Source organism: Heterodontus francisci, chromosome 24 (genome assembly GCF_036365525.1).
Source record: "Heterodontus francisci isolate sHetFra1 chromosome 24, sHetFra1.hap1, whole genome shotgun sequence".
In the NCBI taxonomy this organism is placed as follows: domain Eukaryota; kingdom Metazoa; phylum Chordata; class Chondrichthyes; order Heterodontiformes; family Heterodontidae; genus Heterodontus; species Heterodontus francisci.
The window spans coordinates 13,677,437-13,700,573 of NC_090394.1; the positions used below are offsets into that span (position 1 = coordinate 13,677,437).

Consider the following 23,137-nt stretch of genomic DNA (forward strand, 5'->3'; position numbering starts at 1 on the left):
GATTGTTTTATGAAAAGAAATGCAAGCACAAAAAAATTGTTGGAGTCCTAAAGGAGGGTGTCTCGCAGTGAGCTTTATGATTTAATTTGATTTGAAATTTTCATTGTGCATATTGATTCTAATTTTTATTTAAAGGGAGAACAGAATCTGTTAATTGTAGATCAATTGTGTTTAATTATATGCAGGTGGAGGGCATTAATTGGGCGTTTGCTTGAACGCATACAAAGAGACACTCACTGAAACAGTCAATGGTGGAGTTAGGAGGTATATGCTTATTATATTTCATTCTGTAAATAAATGTAAAACTGAGTAAAGATTGGCTCCAATATCTTCCTTCATCAACTGGCTTACTGGAGTAGAACACTTGCTAGCATCTGATGCTGGGAGTAATCCAGAGATTACTACCTTCATGATCCTACTTTGTAACTTCCTCCCCAGCTGCTGAAAGACTGACCATAGGACCTCAATAACTGCCATCTCCATGTTGTTGGTACTGACGTATACCACAACCTATTGCTGTATCACAACTACTTGGTAACGAGGAATATTAAGAACCGATTCCTGGCCTTGTTTGAGCCATTTCTCTGTTAATGCAACCACGTCACAATGCTATGTAGCAATTTGTGCCTGCAGCTCACCAACTTAGTTAGTTACACTACAGATATTGACATGCATACAATTTGATATTCCATTGCCATTTTTGCTATTTTCTCAGTCTGATCCCTTCTGTTACAGCCATGGCTCAGTTGGTAACACACTTGCCTTAGAGTCGGAAAGTTGTGGGTTTAAGTCTCATTCCAGAGGCTGGAGCACAAAACTCTAAGCTGCCACTCCAGTGCAGCAATGAGGGAGTGCGCACTGTCAGAGGTGCTGTCTTCTGGAGGAGATATTAAACCGAGGCCCTGTCTGTCCTCTGAGATGGATGAAAAAGATCCATAGCACTACTGCAAATATTAGGAGATTTATTCCTGGTGTTGTGGCTAATATTTATCCCTTAATCAACATCACAAAAACAGATTCTCTGGTCATTATCACATTGCTGTTGTAAAAGCTTGCTGTGTGCAACTTATATGTTGCATTTCCTAAATTACAAGTGACTACAATACAAAAATACGTAATTGGTTGTAAAGCAGTTTGGGACATCCTGAAGTTGTGCAAGGCGCTATATAAATGCAAGCCTTTCTTACTTGCAATTTTTGGGATATGTCTAATTTTACTGCTGTTTATATCTCTCTGTCCTCTATCTCATTTCTGCTCCTCTCCCTGTCAGATGAGTTTAAACCCTCCCCAACAGCACTAGTTAACCTCTCAGCAAGAACATTGGTCCCGGCTCTGTTCAGGTGTAACCCGCCCATCTTGTACAGATGTCCCTTCTCCCAGAACCAGTCCCAATGCTCCATAAATCTGAAACCCTCCCTCTTCCTAAACTGCTCTAGCCACACATTGACCTGCACTATCTTCCTGTTTCTATACTCAGTAACATGTGACACAGGGAGTAATCCTGAGATTACCTCCTTTCAGGTCCTGTTTAATAATTTTTCTCCTCGCTCCTGAAACTCTGCCTGAAAGACTTAAACCCTTTTTCTACCAATGTCATTAGTTCCAACATGCACCACAACTTCTGGCTGTTCCCCTTCCTCTCGCAGAATGCCCTGTACCTGCTCGGTGATATCCTTTATCCTGGTACCAGGAAGGCAACATACCATTCGGGAATCAAACTTTCAGTTACAGAAACATCTGTCTATGTCCCTCACTATTGAATTCCCGATGAATACTGCATTTCTACTCTTTCTTTCATCCAGTGTGCAGCCAGATCTTCCACAGTGCCAGGGGTTTGATTCTTACTGGATTCCTTGAAAGAGCCATCAATCTCCCCGATATTCAAAATGAAAATCAATTAACAGAGTGTTGATTAAACTTGATAGTTTTATTTGATAAATTACTGGTGGAGACCTCAAGACTGATTGTGAAATTAATCCTTTAAAGTCTGAATTTTTATCTCACTGGGTTCTCTCACTTTTATTTAATACTTAGGGGCAGTACAGTGGTGCAGTGGCTAGCACTATAGCTTCACAACTCTAGTAACCAGGGTTCAGTTCTAGGCACTGCATATGGGTTTTCTCCCACATACTGAAGATTTGTGTGTTGATAGGTAAATTGGCCATTGTAAATATTGTCCTAAGTGTCAGTCAGAGAATTGTGGGGCTATAAGAGGGAAAAATGGGATTAATATAGGATTAGTATAAATGGGTGGTTGATGGTCAGCACAGACTCAGTGAGCTGAAGGGTCTGTTTTGGTGCTGTATCTCTCTATGACCCTTATCTAAAGTTAAATGAAGCATTCACATATGACAATTATAAGATTAATATTGATTCTTTTATTGTAGCTCAAAGCAACTGAAGGAATACATAGAGATAGTTTCAGAAATTTGAGTAGGAATTAGCATGCAAAAGGAGCATTGTTTTCAAGAATGCACCAGTTTTATTTCAGCATGATTTGAACTTTTTAAACAATTTCTTAAGATGAGCACAGATTTGTACAGATGTTGATAATGCATATTTTCATGGATTGCAACTCTTGTTCGAGGATGAAAGTTTGATGTAGTTGTAGATTTAATGGTATTGCCTGGATATAGCATCGACCACCACAGCAAAATATTTCTCCCAAATTGCTTGTATTTGAGGTGGGAACTTCTCCTTCCGGACTATGGCCAGTTCGATGACAAAGCATTTTGCCAGCAGCTATAAAAACAAAAGAAGAAAACTCCCATTATACAATTTGAAACAAAGCTTGCCCCAATGGGATAAATTTTAAACTTAAAGCACCCAATGATTTAGGTCAGAAAATATTCTATGGAAAAGTTATCATTACAAGAAACATCTCTGCATTCGTGTAACAGTGAAAAGAAGTATTTTTTAAGATCAGCTTGTGATCCTGAGAAAGCCATTGTACAAGGCAATAGAGGGTGCCCTTGACAAGTTGGCACCAGTTGAAGCATACAAGTTTTCCAAACCTGTGTACTCCAATTCCAGAGTTATAGTCCCACATGACTTTGCAGCAAAAGTGGAGTGAGACTCCCTATTTCAGTGGAAACTAGATATCCCCCATGGCAACATTTTCCCTTTTTCGGGGAGTCTCAATTTACTTTATTTGGCTGTCATGTCATGCTCTAACTCTGGGATTAGGTGGCATTTACAATATAACTTTAGTGAAAATGGAACAAATATTTAAAAATATTAGTTTCCTACACGGAAGCTGTGAACATCCACATGTAACTGATCAGCGTGCTTCTTGCTGAGATCCGTAAAATGGGACTTGACATCATCCAAGTGCAAGACAGCACAATCCAGAGCATCCATCACTTTCTTTGCGTGTTCTCGAACACCGTGGCTACTCGCTGTAAATTCTGTCAGCTTTTGAAAGTATCTCGTAGTCCAGGGATAGACTTTGAACATCCTGGAGGGAGAAAGCAAAATAATTCAACTTTATGCCAAGTTCTAGATTGAATTTAAATCGCAAAACTAATCATTGAATCAATTTGAACCAAGTAAAAAGTTAAGCTTTACATGAGTTTGACTGGAACTTTAGTAAAAACTTTAATATTAATTCCGTGAACCTGTAACAATGTTTAGTGAACCATTGAAAAATAAACATCATTCATAGCAATCTTGCTTGGAAATATAAAGCATGAATCATATTTAAAATAAGAATGCATTTACACTAACCTTGCAAGGGCTTTGGCACCAAGTAAATATCTGTCGATACTCTTCCATGTGCTGGTGATTTCATCTGTCTCATCTTTAGACCAATGCACCATTTTGCCGGTTTCGATCTCACTGCTGCTTCTTGTACAAGAAAACTGTGTTAATCTGCAGTTTCTGTCTGATTTATATAGTCTGGAATGGGGCACATCCCAAAGCAAAATCCCAATATAATAGACTGAATGATTGGTAGGTGGGACCCACTTCTCTATCACTGGGTGGTACTCTTCTGTGTTTGAGCGTTAAGATAAACACATGTTAAACATTCTATCTGCCCTTCTCAAAGAATAGTTGTATATTTTGCTGAATAATATTTTAACACTTTCAGTTCCAAACTGCTGAAATCTTTTCCTGGTTAATTGAAGTTAACTCTAATTCTTACAATTCCTTGTTGTTGTTTAAGTTTTTCACTAAATAGCATATATTTGCCAAATGACGGAAAGTTAGGCAATTCTATTGTTCAAACAAAATGCCAATGCATTCAGAAATATAACGTGAATGCCATTCTAACTCAAAGATCTAGAATTATGCTGATAAACATTTGTACCCAAACGACTGGAATATCTGAATAATTTAGAATTTTAGGATTGTCTACGACTTACTTTATCTCTCATGTTTAATATTCTTTAATTCTGAATACAAATATTTAGGTTGAAGCTCAAATACATTTTCTTTTTCAATTTTTGTGTGGATTATTAGAATTAGAATTAGAACATTACAGCGCAGTACAGGCCCTTCGGCCCTCGATGTTGCGCCGACCTGTGAAACCATCTGACCTACACTATTCCATTTTCATCCATATGTCTATCCAATGACACTTAAATGCCCTTAAAGTTGGCGAGTCGACTACTGTTGCAGGCAGGGCGTTCCACACCCCTACTACTCTCTGCGTAAAGAAACTACCTCTGACATCTGTCCGATATCTTTCACCCCTCAACTTAAAGCTATGTCCCCTCGTGTTTGCCATCATCATCTGAGTAAATAGACTCTCACTATCCACCCTATCTAACCCTCTGATTATCTTGTATGTCTCTATTAAGTCACCTCTCCTCCTCCTTCTCTCTGACGAAAACAACCCCAAGTCCCTCAGCCTTTCCTCGTAAGACCTTCCCTCCATACCAGGCAACATCCTAGTAAATCTCCTCTGCACCCTTTCCAAAGCTTCCACATCCTTCCTATAATGCGGTGACCAGAACTGCACGCAATATTCAAGGTGCGGCCTCACCAGAGTTTTGTACAGCTGCAGCATGACCTCGTGGCTCCGAAACTCGATCCCCCTACTAATAAAAGCTAACACACCATATGCCTTCTTAACAGCCCTATTAACCTGGGTAGCAACTTTCAGGGATTTATGTACCTGGACACCAAGATCTCTCTGCTCATCTACACTACCAAGAATCTTCCCATTAGCCCAGTACTCTGCATTGCTGTTACTCCTTCCAAAGTGAATCACCTCACACTTCTCCGCATTTAACTCCATTTGCCATCTCTCAGCCCAGCACTGCAGCCTATCTATGTCCCTCTGTACCCTACAACACCCTTCGACACTATCCACAACTCCACCGACCTTCGTGTCATCCGCAAATTTACTAACCCACCCTTCTACACACTCATCCAGGTCATTTATAAAAATGACAAACAGCAGTGGCCCCAAAACAGAACCTTGCGGTACACCACTAGTAACTAAACTCCAGGATGAACATTTGCCATCAACCACCACCCTCTGTCTTCTTTCAGCTAGCCAATTTCTGATCCAAAGCTCTAAATCACCTTCTACCCCATACTTCCGTATTTTCTGCAATAGCCGACCGTGGGGAACCTTATCAAACGCCTTACTGAAATCCATATACACCACATCCACGGCTTTACCCTCATCTACCTGTTTGGTCACCTTCTCGAAAAACTCAATAAGGTTTGTGAGGCACGACCTACCTTTCACAAAACCGTGCTGACTATCGCAAATGAACTTATTCTTTTCAAGATGATTATAAATCCTATCTCTTATAACCTTTTCCAACATTTTACCCACAACTGAAGTAAGGCTCACAGGTCTATAATTACCAGGGCTGTCTCTACTCCCCTTCTTGAACAAGGGGACAACATTTGCTATCCTCCAGTCTTCCGGCACTACTCCTGTCGACAATGACGACATAAAGATCAACAACAACGGCTCTGCAATCTCCTCCCTGGCTTCCCAGAGAATCCTAGGATAAATCCCATCTGGCCCAGGGGACTTATCTATTTTCACACTTTCCAACATTGCTAACTCCTCCTCCTTGTGAATCTCAATCCCATCTAGCCTAGTAGGCTGTATCTCAGTAATCTCCTCGACAACATTTTCTTTCTCTACTGGAAATACTGACGAAAAATATTAATTTAACGCTTCCCCTATCTTCTCTGATTCCACACACAACTTCCCACTACTATCCTTGATTGGCCCTAATCTAACTCTAGTCATTCTTTTATTCCTGATATACCTATAGAAAGCCTTAGGGTTTTCTTTGATCCTATCCGCCAATGACTTCTCGTGTCCTCTCCTTGCTCTTCTTAGCCCTCCCTTTAGATCCTTCCTGGCTAGCTTGTAACTCTCAAGTGCCCTGACTGAGCCTTCACGTCTCATCCTAACATAAGCCGCCTTCTTCCTCTTGACAAGCCCTTCAACTTCTTTAGTAAACCACGGCTCCCTCGCTCATACTTATCAAGGACACGCATTAGCTGCTCCTTGAATAAGCTCCACATTTCGATTGTGCCCATCCCCTGCAGTTTCCTTCCCCATCCTACGCATCCTAAATCTTGCCTAATCGCGTCATAATTTCCTTTCCCCCAGTTATAATTCTTGCCCTGCGGTATATACCTGTCCCTGCCCATCGCTAAGGTAAACCTCACCGAATTGTGATCACTATCGCCAAATTGCTCACCGACATCTAAATTGAACACCTGGCCGGGTTCATTTCCCAGTACCAAATCCAATGTGGCATCGCCCCTGGTTGGCCTGTCAACATACTGTGTCAGAAAACCCTCCTGCACACACTGGACAAAAACAGACCCATCTAAAGTACTCGAACTATAGTATTTCCAGTCAATATTTGGAAAGTTAAAGTCCCCCATAACAACTACCCTGTTACTCTCGCTCCTGTCGAGAATCATCTTCGCTATCCTTTCCTCTACATCTCTGGAACTATTCGGAGGTCTATAGAAAACTCCCAACAGGGTGACCTCTCCTCTCCTGTTTCTAACCTCGGCCCATACTACCTCAGTAGACGAGTCCTCAAACGTCCTTTCTGCCGCTGTAATACTTTCCTTGATTAACAATGCCACACCCCCCCCTCTTTTACCCTCTTCTCTGTTCTTACTGAAACATCTAAATCCCAGAACCTGCAACATCCATTCCTGCCCCTGCTCTACCCATGTCTCCGAAATGGCCACAACATCAGGATCCCAGGTACCAACCCGTGCTGCAAGCTCACCCACCTTATTCCGGATGCTCCTGGCGTTGAAGTAGACACACTTTAAACCAAGTTCTTGCTTGCCAGTGCCCTCTTGCGTCCCTGTAACCTTATCCCCTACCTCACTACTCTCAACAGCCTGTACACTGGAACTACAATTTAGGTTCCCATTCCCCTGCTGATTTAGTTTATTTTTGATAGTATTTTCTTTGCATACACACTATAACTGACATTAGACAAAAAATATTGGTTAATCGATGTTTATATTTCTATAATTGAAATTTAATTTCCATATGCAATTACTCCACGCAATTCAGCTTCAGGCATTTTCATGATGATATAGTGTTAATTGTTTATTGGCATTGAACAAAAAAACCACAAACCCATGATCCCAAGCTTTCTGCCCCAAGATCTTTAGCTCTGTCCTGATTGGCTGGCTGCCACCTCTGCTCACCAACATCTGTCCTGCAACCTTGCCCTCCTCTTTGCCTTCAACTACACCCTCCCTTCTGCCTTTTGACCTTTGCCTCCCAGCTGCTTGCTTGTTTGACACCCTCTCTTCTAGCTGACAAAACATTCCCTCCCTCTCTCACTCCCATTTGCTCATCTGACCACCCCTCATTCCCTCATAAAAACCTTCTGTCCTGTAATCTTTCCTGATTGCTGGGTACTGTCCCCAGTAATCCCCGGCTGCAACCTTCTACCACTGGATTTCCTGCCCAGGTGCCGGCCAGTCAATCCCACATTCAACAGGACTTCCACACCCTGGAATTTCCCAACTGCTAATGAGCTCCCCAGCTCTCTCCCTGCCTCCCCATACTTAATGGGCTGATGTGGCTGCATTGCTTGATAGTGGACATTGTTTTGTAAACTCAGTAAACCTGCATTTGTGGAGTGTGAAACAGAGCACTCGGAACTCCCAGCAGTGGTGTTAGTATTACTATGTGGCCTGGCAGCAACCACCAAAACTTGCATAATGAGGGAAAAGCAGTGTGAATCTCAATTAAATCTGAGGTTGACCTCTACTCTGTCCAGTCAACATCCTCATTTTAGCATCAGGTCTCCTGGAGAAGAGCTGATTTCTGGTTGTGAACATCATTTCCATAGGTGGAATCATCCTCTGCCATTTCTGTCACCTCCAACGTGATGCCACCACCAAATGCATCTTCCCCTCCCCTCCCCTTTTCTCTGTCAGCATTCCAAAGGGACCGTTCCCTCCACAACACCCTGGTCCACTCCTCGATTATCCCCGACACCTCGTCCCCTTCTCACAGCACCCTCCCATCTAATCGCAGGAGGTGTAATACCTGCCATTTTGCCTCCTCTCTCCTCAATATTCAAGGCCCCAAATACTCTTTCAGGTGAAGCAGCGATTTACTTGTACTTCTTTCAATTTAGTATACTGTATTCGCTGCTCACAGTGTGGTCTCCTCTACATTGGGGAGCCCAAACACAGATTGGGTGATCGCTATGCGGAATACCTCTGCTCAGTCCGAAAGAATGACCCTGAGCTTTCGCTGCTTGCCATTTCAACACTCCTCCCTGCTCTCATGCCAACAATTCCGTCTTTAGCCTGTTCCAGTGTTCCAGTGAACATCAACGCAAGCTCGAGGAGCAGCACCTGATCTTTCAATTAGGCACTCTCCAGCCTTGCGGACTGAACATTGAGTTCAATAACTTCAGAGCATGACTGGCCTTTTTTTAATATTTTATTTTTTAACTATGTGCCTGCTTTTTATGTAGTCAGAACTGCTCATTATTCTGTGATTAACACTCTCTCTGGACTAATGCTTTGTTCCAGGACAGCTTTGATATTTAATCTCTCCTGCCCTCTGCCCGATCAAACACCTTCCCCTTTGTTGTCTCCGCCACCCCCCTCCCCTTCACTTGCTTAAAACCTAATTCTTGTCTAGCCTTTGCCAGTTTTGATGAAAACTCACAGACCTGAAATGTTAACTCTGCTTCTCTCTCCATAGATGCTGCCAGACCTGCTTAGTATTTCCAGAAGTTTTTGTTTTTATTTCTACAGGTGGTTCCATTGCTATTGCCAGTAACAAAGATAATTTCCATGTTTTCACCATGGTGCCAATTTTGGAAGCATCAACAATAATGACAAAAAAATTGTTAAAATCCAAATTATTGAGAATTACCCTTGAAATTACCATCCCTACCATAGAAACATAGAAACATAGAAAATAGGAGCAGGAGTAGGCCATTTGGCCCTTCGAGCCTGCTCTGCCATTCATTATGATCATGGCTGATCATCCAACTCAGTAACCTGTTCCCATTTTCGCCCCATACCCCTTGATCCCTTTAAACCCAAGAGCTGTATCGAACTCCTTCTTGAAAACATACAAAGTTTTGGTCTCAACTGCTTTCTGTTGTTGCGAATTCCACAGGCTCACCACTCTCTGGGTGAAGAAATTTCTCATCTCAGTCCTGAAAGGTTTACCCCATATCCTTAGACTATGACCCCTGATTCTGGACTCCCCCACCATCGGGAACATCCTTCCTGCATCTAGCCTTTGGCATCTACCAGATGTGGTTTTGCTTTTGATAGATATTGTGTACTGTTGATTTTACTCTCCCAGGATATTTAGCGGTGCCACCTCATTATCAAAGCTTTTTGCCTCTGTTGCTCTTTTTCCTCTTCTATCATTATACAGAACAGATCTAGGATTAGGGGGAAGGTAATTCCAGTAGCTTTGTCCTGCTGAACATATAGAGGGGGCACAGGAGGGAATGGAGGTTGGAAAAATTTCAGGTCCACTGAGACTGCCAAAATGTGGCTAAGTATAATACAGACCTCAGCAAGAAAAATGCATAAATTATTTCAAACTCTTAAAAATCTCACTAACACTGATATCAGGTATCTATGGACATGCTACAACCAAATATCTAAACTTAAATCTACATCAGCCCATTATTTGTGTAAATTCAAGAAACTCGTATGAATATCATTTGCATGGGATGCTGGAACTATGTAGATGAGCAGTAGAAAGCTACAGCAGATGCATCTCGGAAGTGGAAAGTGAAGAAATTTGCATAGCAATATTTAATACTTCAATGTAAAACTGATGTAAATCAGTTATGCAGGAATTTCCTCATGAAATAATGGCCAACCTCACCCTTCTGCCAGAGTTATGTGAAAAGTCCCCCACTATCAACATCCTGGGGGTTACCATTGACAGAAACTGAACTGGAGTAGCCATATAATTATCATGACCACAAGAACAGGTCAGAGGCTAGGAATCCTGCAGTGAGGAACTCACCTCCTGACTCCCCAAAGCCTGTCTACCATCTGCAAGGTGCAAGTCAGGAGTGTGATGGAATACTCTCCACTTGCCTGGATGGGTGCAGCTCCAACAACACTCAAGAAGCTCGACACCATCCAGGACAAAGCAGCCCGTTTGATTGGCACCCCATCTATAAACATTCATCCCTCCACCACCGACGCACAGTGGCAGCAGTGTGTACCATCCACAAGATGCTTTACAGCAACGCACAAAGGCTTCTTAGACAGCAACTTCCAAACCCGCGACCTCTACCAACTAGAAGAACAAGGGCAGCAAATGCATGGGAACACCACCACCTGCAAGTTCCCCTCCAAGTCACACACCATCCTGACTTGGAACTATGTCGCTGTTCCTTCACTGTCGCTGGGTCAAAATCCTGGAACTCCCTTCCTAATAGCACTGTAGATCTACCTACCCCACATGGACTGCAGCGGTTCAAGAAGGCAGCTCACCACCACCTTCTCAAGGGCAATTAGGGATAGGCAATAAATGCTGGCCTGGCCAGTGACGCCCACATCCCATGAATGAATAAAAAAAATTCCAGGCGATATGGAGACCAGTACCATGGTAGTGGCTGAACTTTTGCAAAAATTCAAATAGTTCACTAATGCCATTAAAGGAAGGAACCTACCACCTCTACTCAGTCAGACCAACATATGACTTCAGGCCCACAATATATGATTGGCTTTTTATACACTTTGAAATGGCCTAACAAACCATCACCACAGAACACAAGCAGAAGCAGAATGTGGGACCCAGAAAGATTCTAGAATCGGGGCATGGCAAAGCATTAGAAAGGTGAAACAAGGCACACAAAGGACTGGGATAGATAGATACCAGAGTAAGTAATACTACAGTATTATATGGCATCAGACTAAGACAGAACAAAAGGAGGTCTAAGCAATGCATGCTTGTAAACACATGAAGCATGGCAAATAAGGTTGGCAAGTTGCAGGCTCAAATAGCCACATGGTAATATGATGGCCTGAATTTTATGAGCTCGCCACAAATTGCGACGACAGGCTTTGAAGTTGGTGGTCTGCTAGTGCAGATCCGCCATCGCTGAACCCCAGCGATATTTCATGCTGCGGCTCCTTTAACTGGAGGGGGCAGAGCGGCCGCACCCGATAACGTAAAAGGGGAAGCCGCTCCTTCCCTGGCAACGGCATCGGGCACCACCACAGAGGCGCTGGCATCATTTTTAAAGGGCTTCAAGCCCTGAAAGATTATTTGCATTTCTAAAGCCATCATCACCTTTTATTTCAATAAAATCAGTTCTTTACACATCAAAGCCCCTCTTCCAACCCCACATTGATAAAACAATGTATTTATTTCCCTGTCACCCTGAAAAAACATTTTTGCCGGTCCTAGCCTTTCAACCCCAAACTTTGCACTCTTTGCTCTTCAACTCCTTCCCACCATCCCTTCAGCCAATTGAATCAGTTTTCACTGCTCAGCCCACTTCCATGTTCACATCCAAAGGCATGGGAGTTCCAGCCAGTGGCCAGAATATCGGCATGGGACGGCCATCGGGACCAGGTAAATTCATTTGCATGTATTCACCTTTATTAACATATTGAAATGAAGGCCACACTGAGGCCTCGCCACCGCCGGTAAAATGCGGCCGGGCCTTATCAGCATTAGGGGTCATGGTGGGCCTTTCCCGGAAGAATTTTCTGGGCCTCCCCATGATGGTCCCCGCGCCAGAGGGCTAGTAAAATTCAGCCAGATGTTGTGGTGATAATGGAGTAACTGAGATCTAGCTCCAAAAAGGGTAGGAACTAGATTTTCCTGGATACAAGATGAAAGATAAGGAAGGAAAGGAGAGGGAAGGATGATGTGATTGTAATATTGATTACGGAGAATATTGCAGTGCTGGATAGAGAGGATGTCAGGGAGGAGTCAAGGACAGAATCTGTTTGGTTAAAGTTAAGAAACAATAGAGGTACTATTATGCTACTGGGTGTATTCTATCGATCACTAACTAATGGGAAGGAATATAGAGGTGCAAGAAATATTGTAATAATGGAGGACTTCAATTATCCTCACATAAAGCAGGATAGTAATAGTGTAAAGGACAGAGGGGGAAGAGTTTCTGAATTGTGTTTTGAGAATTTTTTTGATAACTATGTTTCTGGCCCAATGCCAATTGGAGACATTGCTGGATCTGGTTCTGGGGAATGAGGTGTGTCAGTAGGAGAACATTCATGGAACAGTGATCATAGTATCATAAGGTTCAGATTGGCAATGGAAACGGATGAGGAGTAATCTAGTCGAAAAGTACTCAATTGGAGGAGAGCCAATTTTTGCAAGTCTGAGAATGGATCTGGCCCGGGATCAAAGATTGGCAAGCAAAACTGCAATGGGACAATGGGCTGACTTTAAAGAGGAGATGGTTCGGATACATGTAATGAGTTCTTCTTATGCCGAAGATCCCAAACAGATTTATTACCGCTAAACTATTATACAGTACACAGCAAACTATTTACAGAACCTTACTCTGGATGTTACTGTTGCAGAGTGACTCTGAGTCACATGATTGCATTCTGGTACTTGGTTCATTAGCATACTAAGATCTGAAAAGAACATTGCTCTTAAAGGCAATCATACAACACCTCCTTTCTTTCCAAAGATAAGTCTCATATGCTGAAAGTAAATATACACAAAATTAGATAACATCAAAATTACTTACAAATGTATATAGATTGCACAATTTGCAAATATAGAGGCTTAAGAGTCCATATATTGTTTCAGTGATTTAATAACTCTTCCAGATCTAGTTATGGTATAATCTTCTGGAGATGTCATCCATGGCTGTTTTTGGTTTGCAGACGTGTTGTCAACGTGTTGGTTGTTGTCCTGTTGTTCCGTCACACCCTCATCATTGGAATGTGTTCTTTCAGGCCTGCTGTGTGCAATTGGAGTATTGCACACTTCTCTTAGTTGGTGACAATTGCTTCTCAACACTCCTCCGCAAGGTGTTGTAATCTTGTGGGATCTGGGCTTACTAAAAATTTTGGATACCTCTGCGGGTAGCCATGTTTTCATTGTGGGGTGTATGACTTTTTATCCTACATGTAGCTAAGGTAGTTCCGCCCTGCATGTTGGTCATGCATTATCTTCATTCTCCTCTGTTTTTCAAGAAGTGTTTCCTGCATCTCGGAGAATTTGGACTGATGATGACTTGGCAGAATCATTAGCACTTGTCTGCCAAACATGACCATAGGTGTAGCTCTGAGGTGTAGCATGGCAATACAAAAATTGTGTCTCATTGCCTATACTTCAGGATAAATGATTTAACTGTGCGGACCATTCACTCGGCAAGACCATTAGACCTAGGGTAATGGGTGATGACGTCACATGGTTTACGCGCCTTTTGGCACACATATCCCTGAAAGGTTTGTCTGTATTTTTAAAAAAATTGCTTTTCTCGCCCTCAAAAAAAAAAGAAAATGCTGAATCAGATCTCCAGTGTCTGACGAATGCTGCAGTTTGAGGTGCTCCTCAGGATGCAACATCTGCTGTTCTGGAATTGGCAAACTAAGCACAATTGTGGAGTTAGATCCATAGAGGAATTTGAAGAACATGTGCTGTTGCTGAAGAAAATATCCAATCTGAGTGATCAGAAAAAGGATGAACTATCTTCACCATAATTCAATTGGGGAAGCTTCAGACTGATTAGATTTACAGAAAACATGTTTACAAGAATGTTGTCAGGGCTTGAAAGTTGCAGCTATGAAGAAAATTTGGACAGGCTAGGGTTGTTTTCCTTAGAACAGAGGAGGCTGAGGGGTGACTTAACTGAAGTGTACAAAATTATGAGGGGCCTAAATAGAGTAGACAGGAAGGACCTGTTTCCCTTAGTGGAGAGGTCAATTACCAGGGGGCACAGATTTAAGGTGATTGGTAGAAGGATTAGAGGGGACATGAGGAAAAACCTTTTCATCCAGAGGGTGGTGGGTGTCTGGAATTCACTGCCAGGAACAGTGGTGAAGGCAGAAACCCTCAATTCTTTTAAAAGGTACCTGGACATGCACCTGAAGTGCTGCAAGGCTATGGACCAAGTGCTGGAAGGTGGGACTAGATTGGGCGGCTAGTTTCTATGTTTTTTCTTCTCGGCCGGCACGGACACAATGGGCTGAATGGCCTCCTTCTGTACTGTAATCTTTCTATGGTTCTATACTGTGGCCCATTGTCAGAAATGATTTCTTCAGGTCTACCAAATAGACTGAAAATAGCACTCAATGTGTCTGCAACAACCGAGCCTGAACCTTTTACCTGTCTGATAATTGGAAATTTGGAGAAATAATCAGTGACTAAAGTCTTCTCCATGAACAGCAAAGAGGTCAGTGGCAATTTTGGACCAAGGGACTGATGGAATCTTGTGTGGGTGTAGATGTTCTTTACATTGTTGTGGCTGGTGGCTCTGGCATGCCTTGCACATCCTCACCATCCTTTCAATGTCGCTATTTATCCCTGGCGCATAAACAGTGTCTCGTACCAGTCGTCTCGTTCGCTCTATGCCCATACGGCTTTGGTGAAGTTTGACAAGATGTCCTGTCGGAGAGCTTTGGGCACAATTACTTGTTTTCCTTTGAAGGTGACACCTCTCGAGATATCGAGTTCATATCTGTAAGACCAAAAGCATCTGAGAGTTTCTAGCACCTGTTTGACTGTGTCAGGCCAGCCTTCCATGATGACTCTCCACAATGCCTTCAGTTGTGGGTCATTGGTGGTTTCTGATTTTAGTTGGTCACATTTGTGCTGACCAAAATGCAATAAATTGATTATGAGCACATCTTCCACCTCAATGTCCATGCTGTCTACTTGTAGATCCAGTGGGACTTCTTCATTCTTGCTCGGGTTTGGCAATCTGCTCAGCGTATCCGAGGCGACCGTTTTGGTAACTGGTTTGTAGCCGATGTCGAAGTCATACCTTTGTTCTTTCACCATGAGCGGCTGTAGTCGAGGTGGTGTACTTGCCAATGGTTTGCGCCAGATGATCTCCAGTGGTTAGTGGTCAGTTTCCACAGTGAACTGCTTACCGAGCAGGTAGGTGTGAAATTTTATGATCTCAAACACCAGAGCAAGTGTTTCACGCTCTATGTTTGAATAATTGGATTGTGCTGCGGATAAACATTTGGACCCAAATGCAATTGGTTTGCCATCCTGCAGGATGCATGTTCCTAGCCCTTTCTGTGAGGTGTCAACTCCCAGGATTGTCTTCTTCCTTGGATCATAATACTGTAGGGTCCAGGTTTCTACTGACAATGCTTGTTTAAGAGACTCAAACATATGCTGATGGTCCTCCTGCCATACAAATGGTCTTTTTTTAAGAGCTGTCTCAGAGATGATGCTTTATCAGAAAAATTTGGAATGCATGATGCCAAAGTTGAAAAATCCAAGACATCTTTGGAGGTCTGGTGGAGTATGCCTTACATCTTCAAATTTGCCTGGATCAAGATAGATTCTGCAACTGGAATAGATGCAACCAAAGAAATTGATCAGACTTACATTCACCTGGCACTTCTTGCTGTTAAATTGAGCCCTTCGCGATGAACTATTGCCATCAGTGAATGGAGATTTCGTTCACATTCGTCTTTGGTTTTTCCCATTATCGCAATGTCATCAGCAATGCATATGCAGCCAGGCACGTTTTCTATAATTCTGTCCAGATGTTGCTGAAGCAGACCTTGATTGACAGATAAGCTGAAAGGTAGTCTCTGGAAACTATATCTTCCAAATGGTGTTCTGAAGATGGTGACTTCTTGAGATTCTTTGAGATACTCACATCTCTGTCCTGGGATTGCTGCAGTGTTGCAGTGAACATCAATGCAAGCTCGAGGAGCAGAATCTCATTTACCAATTAGGCACACTACAGCCTGCCGGACTGAACATTGAGTTCAATAATTTCAGAGCGTGACGGGCCCCCCATTTTACTTTTATTTTTAGTTATTTTTTCCTTTTTTTGTGTTTATTTTATTTTATTTCATTATAGTTTGTTCAGTTTGCTTACCCACTGTTTTTTCTTTCATGTTTGTACTTGCGGCTGTTCAATTTCAGTCCATTAACACCCTATCTGTACTAATGCTTTATCTTTCAACACACCATTAACATATTGTTTGACTTTGCTTCTGGTCAGCTATTCTGGAACCTTGTCCTATCTACATTGGGGCGGCACAGTGGCACAGTGGTTAGCACCACAGCCTCACAGCTCCAGCGACCCGGGTTCAATTCTGGGTACTGCCTGTGTGGAGTTTGCAGGTTCTCCCTGTGTCTGCGTGAGTTTCCTCCAGGTGCTCCAGTTTCCTCCCACATGCCAAAGACTTGCTGGTTGATAGGTTAATTGGCCATTATAAATTGCCCCTAGTATAGGTAGGTGGTAGGGAAATATAGGGACAGGTGGAGAGGTGGTAGGAATATGGAATTAGTGTAGGATTAGTATAAATGGGTAGTTGATGGTCGGCACAGACTCAGTGGGCCAAAGGGCCTGTTTCAGTGCTGTATCTCTAAACTAAAAAACCTTCTCCTGCGTTATCTCTTGCTCCACCCTCGCTTTACTTGCTTATAACCTTTTACATTTCGAATATTTGCCAGTTCTGAAGAAGGGTCACTGACCTGAAACGTTAACTCTGCTTCTCTCTTCACATGCTGCCAGACCTGCTGAGTATTTCCAGCATTTCTTGTTTTTATTATCTTGAGATTCTTTAGTTAGGTGTACTGACCAATATCAATGTTTAGCATTGTCACGGAACTATATTTATTTTCTTCTCAATTAAAACAGTGTGACTTTAAGACTCTGTTTAACAACAGTGTGCCTTTAAAAACTAAGTGGCATAGCTGCACCTATTACCTAGGCAACAGCAAGAGTGAGAGGTCACATGGTGTAATGTTTCAATTTAACTGTATGGAAAAAACAGTTAAAACCAGTTTTGAACTAGCGAGATGCCAGCAAAACATGCTTACTGAAGAAAAGAGCTGTCTATTTCTCTCAACAGAAATTCTACAATGAGCTACAGGCTGTGTTAATTGACTAAGGAGGAAAGAAAAATCTTTGAAGAGTGTTGGAGAATTTTGCTGTTCTTTGCTAATTATTACTTAACTTTGTAGAAGCAGAAAAACAGGACACAGCTTGTAGCTATTCTAACCACAATCAACTGTCATAAAATGTAGACAGAGCAGCTAACCACAATCAGACGTTACGGCCAGATTGATGTCTGGAGTGGGCATTGAAATAAGGAATTATAGTTTGTTATTGTTGAAACTAACGCTTTACACATAACGGACTCTACATGGTGCACCGTCACGTAGGCAGTCTTGTGACCATCTTATGGGTGCTTATCTAATTGTGAAACTGTTAGCTCTGCCTCTTTTATACTATATAAGTCCACGGCGATCTGTAGCGCTTTGGAGTAGCACTGGACCGCCTTTAGGAAAGGTGGGCCACCCCATGATATCATGCAATAAAGTGTTTGATTCTCAACGTCTGAGTCCGGAGAATTTGTTCAACAATTGGGCATAATCTGGATTTTCTCCAACAAAGAGACCATTTGTATTGCTGGAGGTAGCAAAATTCATTTTCTTTACTTCCAATCCAAGAAGTCTTTACTTCAAGATTGAAACTCTCTTAACTGATTATGTTTTCTGGAATTTGTAATAAAGTTTTGACTGAGAGACTGTCGGTTTTAAAATCCATGTGGATTTATTGCTATACTCAAAGAACTGTTTGACGCCTGCTGCAGCCGAAGTGTTTTGAATGTCTATCTATTGAAGGACTGTTTCATCAAAGCTGTGTGGAGACTTCGAGTGGCATCTAATTGATTTTACACTAGGATACCTCACCCATCAGGTACGTAACCCTTAAGAAACAGTTAATTTTTAAAACATAATTTTTTAAAACCAGTTAATCGTTGATTTTTGAGTGTATGTGTGTGTGAATGGCGCAGTTAGGTTAAAATAAGAAGTTATAAGCTCTTTAGACTCAGGTTTAACATAATAATGTTTAAGATGTGGTTTTAATAAATAGTTAATTTGTTATTGTCTAAAGATACCGAAACGTTTAGTCTGTTTTATTCTGAGGGTTACTAGAGTGTTTTATTTGGCTGTTTTCCAGTTGGGTGCAAAAACTTTAACAGTATACTACGACCTGTGGAGTGATGGGACTGAATTGACACTGCATTGCTCCCATGTCGGTCGTAACAGAGAACAATTTGACTCCTGTGAACTTGGGATTCAATTCCTGTAATGTCGGAATCTTGGAGGCATCTTTTTAGGGAGAGGTTTGGATGCTTCGGATCTAGACACACCCTGATTGCTCCATCCTTCTTCAGTTTGCACATGATTGAGCTGCACCAATCTGTATGATGGTGCATATGATAGATGATGCCATTGCGTTCCATGTCATCCAACTCGCGCTTAAGCTTTTCTTGTATGCTGCACTTTCTGGGAGGGTCGATTGATGGAATTGCATCCCCTCTGAGGTGCAGTATGGCATCACCTTTGTAATTTCCCATGGCATCGAACATGTCCGGGTACATTCGTTGTAGTTCGTGGACTGAACCAATGCAGCTACCCTTGGCATTTTCTGCTCTAATGGGTACCTTGGTGACCTTGTGGATAGTCACAATGTTGAGGTACTTGCACGCTGGTATTCCTGCCATTGCTGGTCCGCTCCTGTTTAGTAGGTAGAATTTTTGTGGTTTCCATGCCAACTTGCCATTGCTACATTTCATTGTTAGTGTGTCCTTACAAGGGATGATGACCCGTTGTATGCTGATAACGTGGCAGTTCTTGGTTGTATCATTAATTTCTAATGACTCTAGTGCATATATTTGAGGATTCAGACTGTTAAGGTATTTGCACTAGCGCAGATGTCAATCTTAACCCTGAGTGTGTGTTTGTCAGCTTTCTTTGGGCACGTGATGTTAATAGTAGCAAAAGCTTCCAGCTGTTTGATTTCATCAACATGATGTGTCAGGTTCACAATGTGAAACACCCGTTCATCTTTTGACTGAGAATTGTTTCTCTCTGATTCTTGTCTCAGGTCTGTTTGACTGATGACTTTGCATATCGGCCTGCGTTTACGCAGGGTTCTGGTACTTTCCCTGCTGCTGTTGCCTTGTTTTCTGTTTGCTTGTGTTCTACCCTGACTTTTGGCTGTGTCTTTGGAGCCAGATTTACAACATAGGCGGGCCCGGGGTCCTTTTGCATGCACACCTTGCACAGGTCTTGAAATGCAGGACAGCTTCTCGGTGAGTGGGACAAACCACACTTACCGTACCACTTGCTTGCTCTTTTCAACCTGGTTATCGTGTCAATACTTTTGGCTGCCCCAAGTTCTTTCAAATGCTGCTGTCCAGATACAATGACTTTGTATTTCCTGCCATTTTCCAGTCGTGCATCAATTCTCTGACCTTTCTTTCTCCTAAGCTGTCTTTCTGGAATGCTTCAATGGGTGTTGATATAATCACCAGTTCTATTAGTCGCACTGACATCTCAGTTTCTGAGAAATTGCATTCATTGCCCTTGCTAAGGCATCTACTGGCAGACTGGCCGATTGATTCCTGTGGCAGTTGCCTGTAGGACGTCAATTCCAGGTGGCGAATTTTAAAATTTAATCTTAATCGAAGTTGATCATCTAGCACTTTCCATGGGTTGAATTTTACGCCGCTCCAGTGGATTGGATGGTGACGTGGGAGCAGCATAAAATTGAGAGGGAGGCACCAAGAGGCCAACCCGCCCCGGACCCGCCTCCAGTGAACTTTACGGCGGTCGGGCAGTGGGGAAGCGGCCTGCCCGCCCAAGGCCAATAAAGACCCTTAAGGCGCCACTTAACGGCCACTTAAGGGCCCTCACCTACTGCCATGGGTATTTTACCCGTGGCAAGTGAGCATGCCGGGGTCGTGAAAGGCTGCCCAGCGATATCTGCTGGCCTTTCCATGCCCCAGGGCGGTGGGGGGGGGGGCAGGTGGGGTCATGGCAGGGTGCCCAATTGAGGGCTGCCCCCACTTCCCAACCCACCCCGGGCCCCAAGATGCCCCCCAACCCCCAAATGACCACTCAGCCTCACCAGGGAAGGACCAATCCCCCTGGTGAGGCAAGTCCAACTTACCTCTTCTCCAGGGCTGGGCTGCATTCCCAGCAGTGGCCAATACTCCAGGTGGCACTGCTGGGACTAAGAACTGCTGGCCCGCTGATTGGCCGGCAGCTCGCTGAGGTGGGACCTCCTCCCTCAAGTGGGTGGAGTTCCCGTGTTGGGACAATTAAAGCCCTGGGACCCGTAAAATGCAGAACGGATCCCCGGGCTAGGCAGATGCGGGTTCACCACCGACTTTTATATTGGTGGCAAATTCCCATCTGCCTAAGGTAAAATCCAGCCCCCTTTCTTTGCAGGATCTTTCTGGTCCTCTTTAGATAAGCCTGAAGTATTGATTCTGTGTAATCCCTCATTTCCTATTGCTATTAGTATTTTGACAGCCTTTTTTTCTGGTTCTGCAATCACTTAGTCTGTAAAGCATAAACTTATTCTTTGTTTGAGCAGTTGGAACTCAGATAGGCTATCCAAGGCCTTCCAGTTCATGTTGGGAAATTTGGTATCCTTATTCGTGCTGTTCTTTTGCTTTAAGACTTGGTTCTGTGACTCTGCACTGATCCTTCTTAAAGAAACTGTGTTATTTAGGCTAGCTGATTTGATTGACAGAAGTAGGTGTTTGCTTGGGCTATATGTTTATCTTGCTTCCAGCACTTAAGCCTGTTCTGTTTACACAGCTGTTCAATAGGCAGTTCAAGTGCTTTTTTTAAGAGCTTTTTTTATACCACTTAAATCTCTCTGTTTACGCAGCTGTTCACTGGACAATTTAATAGTTTTTTTGCCTGGCTTCTTAAATGAAAGCTCTCATTCACACTTGTCAGTAGTTTAATGTTTTTTTGAAAACTTTGGCCGTGGGTTCTGCAGAGACCACGTTTTCCTGGTATTTTCTAAGGAAGAGGTTCTGCAGAGACCAGAGTTTTCCTGCATATTTTCTAACGGATGCCTCCTGTAATGGTGCCGAGCCCGATCAGCCTGGGAGGGGAGTCGGGTCTTCCCTTTTTTTTAACATGGAGCTTTTGAAGAAAATCGATCTTTTGAAGGACTTCAAAGCTTTTTTGTAAAGCAGTATCCCTTGCCCATCGGAACAATGACTCACTCGATTTACTTGCAGCCTGTCGTTCTGAGCTCTGTCTTCTACAACTTGAGGTAAGTTTTTTTTTACTGTTTGAGCCAGAATTTTTCTTGAACTTTCTCTCTTCTGGCTGTAGGAAAAGTAATTTTCAGAGCTGTTTTACTCTTGGTCCTCAACTTAGACTTTTTTTTTCACAGCTGCCACTATATAATGAGTTCTTTTATGTTGTCTGGTGCAACATAAATGACATGCATGGAGTACAGTTTTGCTGAAGATCTCAAAACAGGTTTATTACAGCTAAACTATTACATAGTACAGAGCTAACTAATTACAGAACCTTACTCTGGGTGTTACAGTTGCACAGTGACTCTGGCTCTGAGTCACATGACTGCATCCTGGTACTTGGTTCATTAGCATACCAAGATCTTAAAGGGATATTTCTCTTAAAGGCAATAATACCAACAGTACAGGCCAAGTACAATCCGATAAGGAGGAAGGTAGGGCAAACAAAGCCAGAGTTCCTTGATAAAGAAAAAGATAGAGTAAGGTGAAGCAGAAAAAGGCTTTGTATTACATATGTCTGGTTGATAATGTAAGGGAGTACCAGGCTGAATCTATAAAGTTCAAAAGGAACAAGTGTAACAAAGAGAGGGCATAAAAATGGACTAGGAAATAACATAAAAGGGACTTCAAAAGTCTTCCATAGGCATGTAAATAGTAGATGGGCAGGCGGAGGAGAGGTGGGGCCAAATAAGGACCAAAAAGGGGATCTATGCATGGAGGCATGGGGCATAGCTGATGTACTAAATGAATGTCTTTATAAAGGAAGAAGATGCTGCCAAAAGTCACAGTGAAAAAGAAGGTAGTTGTGACACTGGATTGAGCTGAAAATTGATAAAGAAAGGCTGGCTGTACTTAATGTTGATAAGTCAACAGGATGAGATGGATGCGTCCAAGGTTACCGAGGGAAGTAAGGACGAAAATTGTGGAGGCACAGGCCACAATCTTCCAATCCTCCTTAGACACAGGGGTAGTGCCAGAAGACAGGAGAATGGCAAATGTTAAACTTTGTTATAAAATAAAGTGTAAGGTTGAACCCAGCGACTGCAGGTCGGTCAGTTTGACCTTGGTGGTGGGAAAGCTTTTGGAAACAATAACTCTGGACAAAATTAACAGTCACTTGGACAAGTGTGGATGAATTAAAGAAAGCCAGCACAAATTTGTTAAAAGTAAATCATGTTTAATTCAATTGCTTGATTTTTTTGATGAGGTAGCAGGGAGGGTTCATAAGGATAATGTGGATGCAATGGTGTATATAGACTTTCAAAAGGCATTTGATAAAGTGTCACACCATAGACTTGTCGGCAAAGTTAAAGCCCATGGAATAAAAGGGACAGTGGCAGCATGGATACAAAGTTGGCTAAGAGGCAGGAAGCAGAGAGTAATGGTGAATAGTAATTTCGGGACTGGA

At 42.7% G+C, this 23,137-nt stretch overlaps 1 protein-coding gene across 1 annotated transcript; it reads right to left on the reverse strand.

The window, feature by feature from the left end:
• Nucleotides 1-2,355: 2,355 nt before the first annotated feature.
• LOC137383207 (hemoglobin subunit beta-like) lies at nt 2,356-3,886 on the reverse strand. The gene is made up of 3 exons (XM_068055690.1): nt 3,727-3,886; nt 3,250-3,457; nt 2,356-2,742 (listed from the first exon to the last, which is right to left on the reverse strand). The coding sequence occupies exons 1-3, from the start codon at nt 3,816-3,818 to the stop codon at nt 2,614-2,616; spliced, it is 429 nt and encodes a 142-aa protein (XP_067911791.1). The 5' UTR covers nt 3,819-3,886; the 3' UTR covers nt 2,356-2,613.
• Nucleotides 3,887-23,137: the final 19,251 nt, after the last annotated feature.

Excerpts from the sequence above, each read along its gene's own strand:
- LOC137383207 (XM_068055690.1), bottom strand. The coding sequence starts at position 3,818 with ATGGTGCATTGGTCTAAAGATGAGACAGATGAAATCACCAGCACATGG. Across the intron at positions 3,458-3,726 it reads GGTGCCAAAGCCCTTGCAAG|GATGTTCAAAGTCTATCCCT; the intron begins GTTAGTGTAAAT and ends TTCTCCCTCCAG. Across the intron at positions 2,743-3,249 it reads TGGATGTTCACAGCTTCCGT|CTGCTGGCAAAATGCTTTGT; the intron begins GTAGGAAACTAA and ends TTGTTTTTATAG.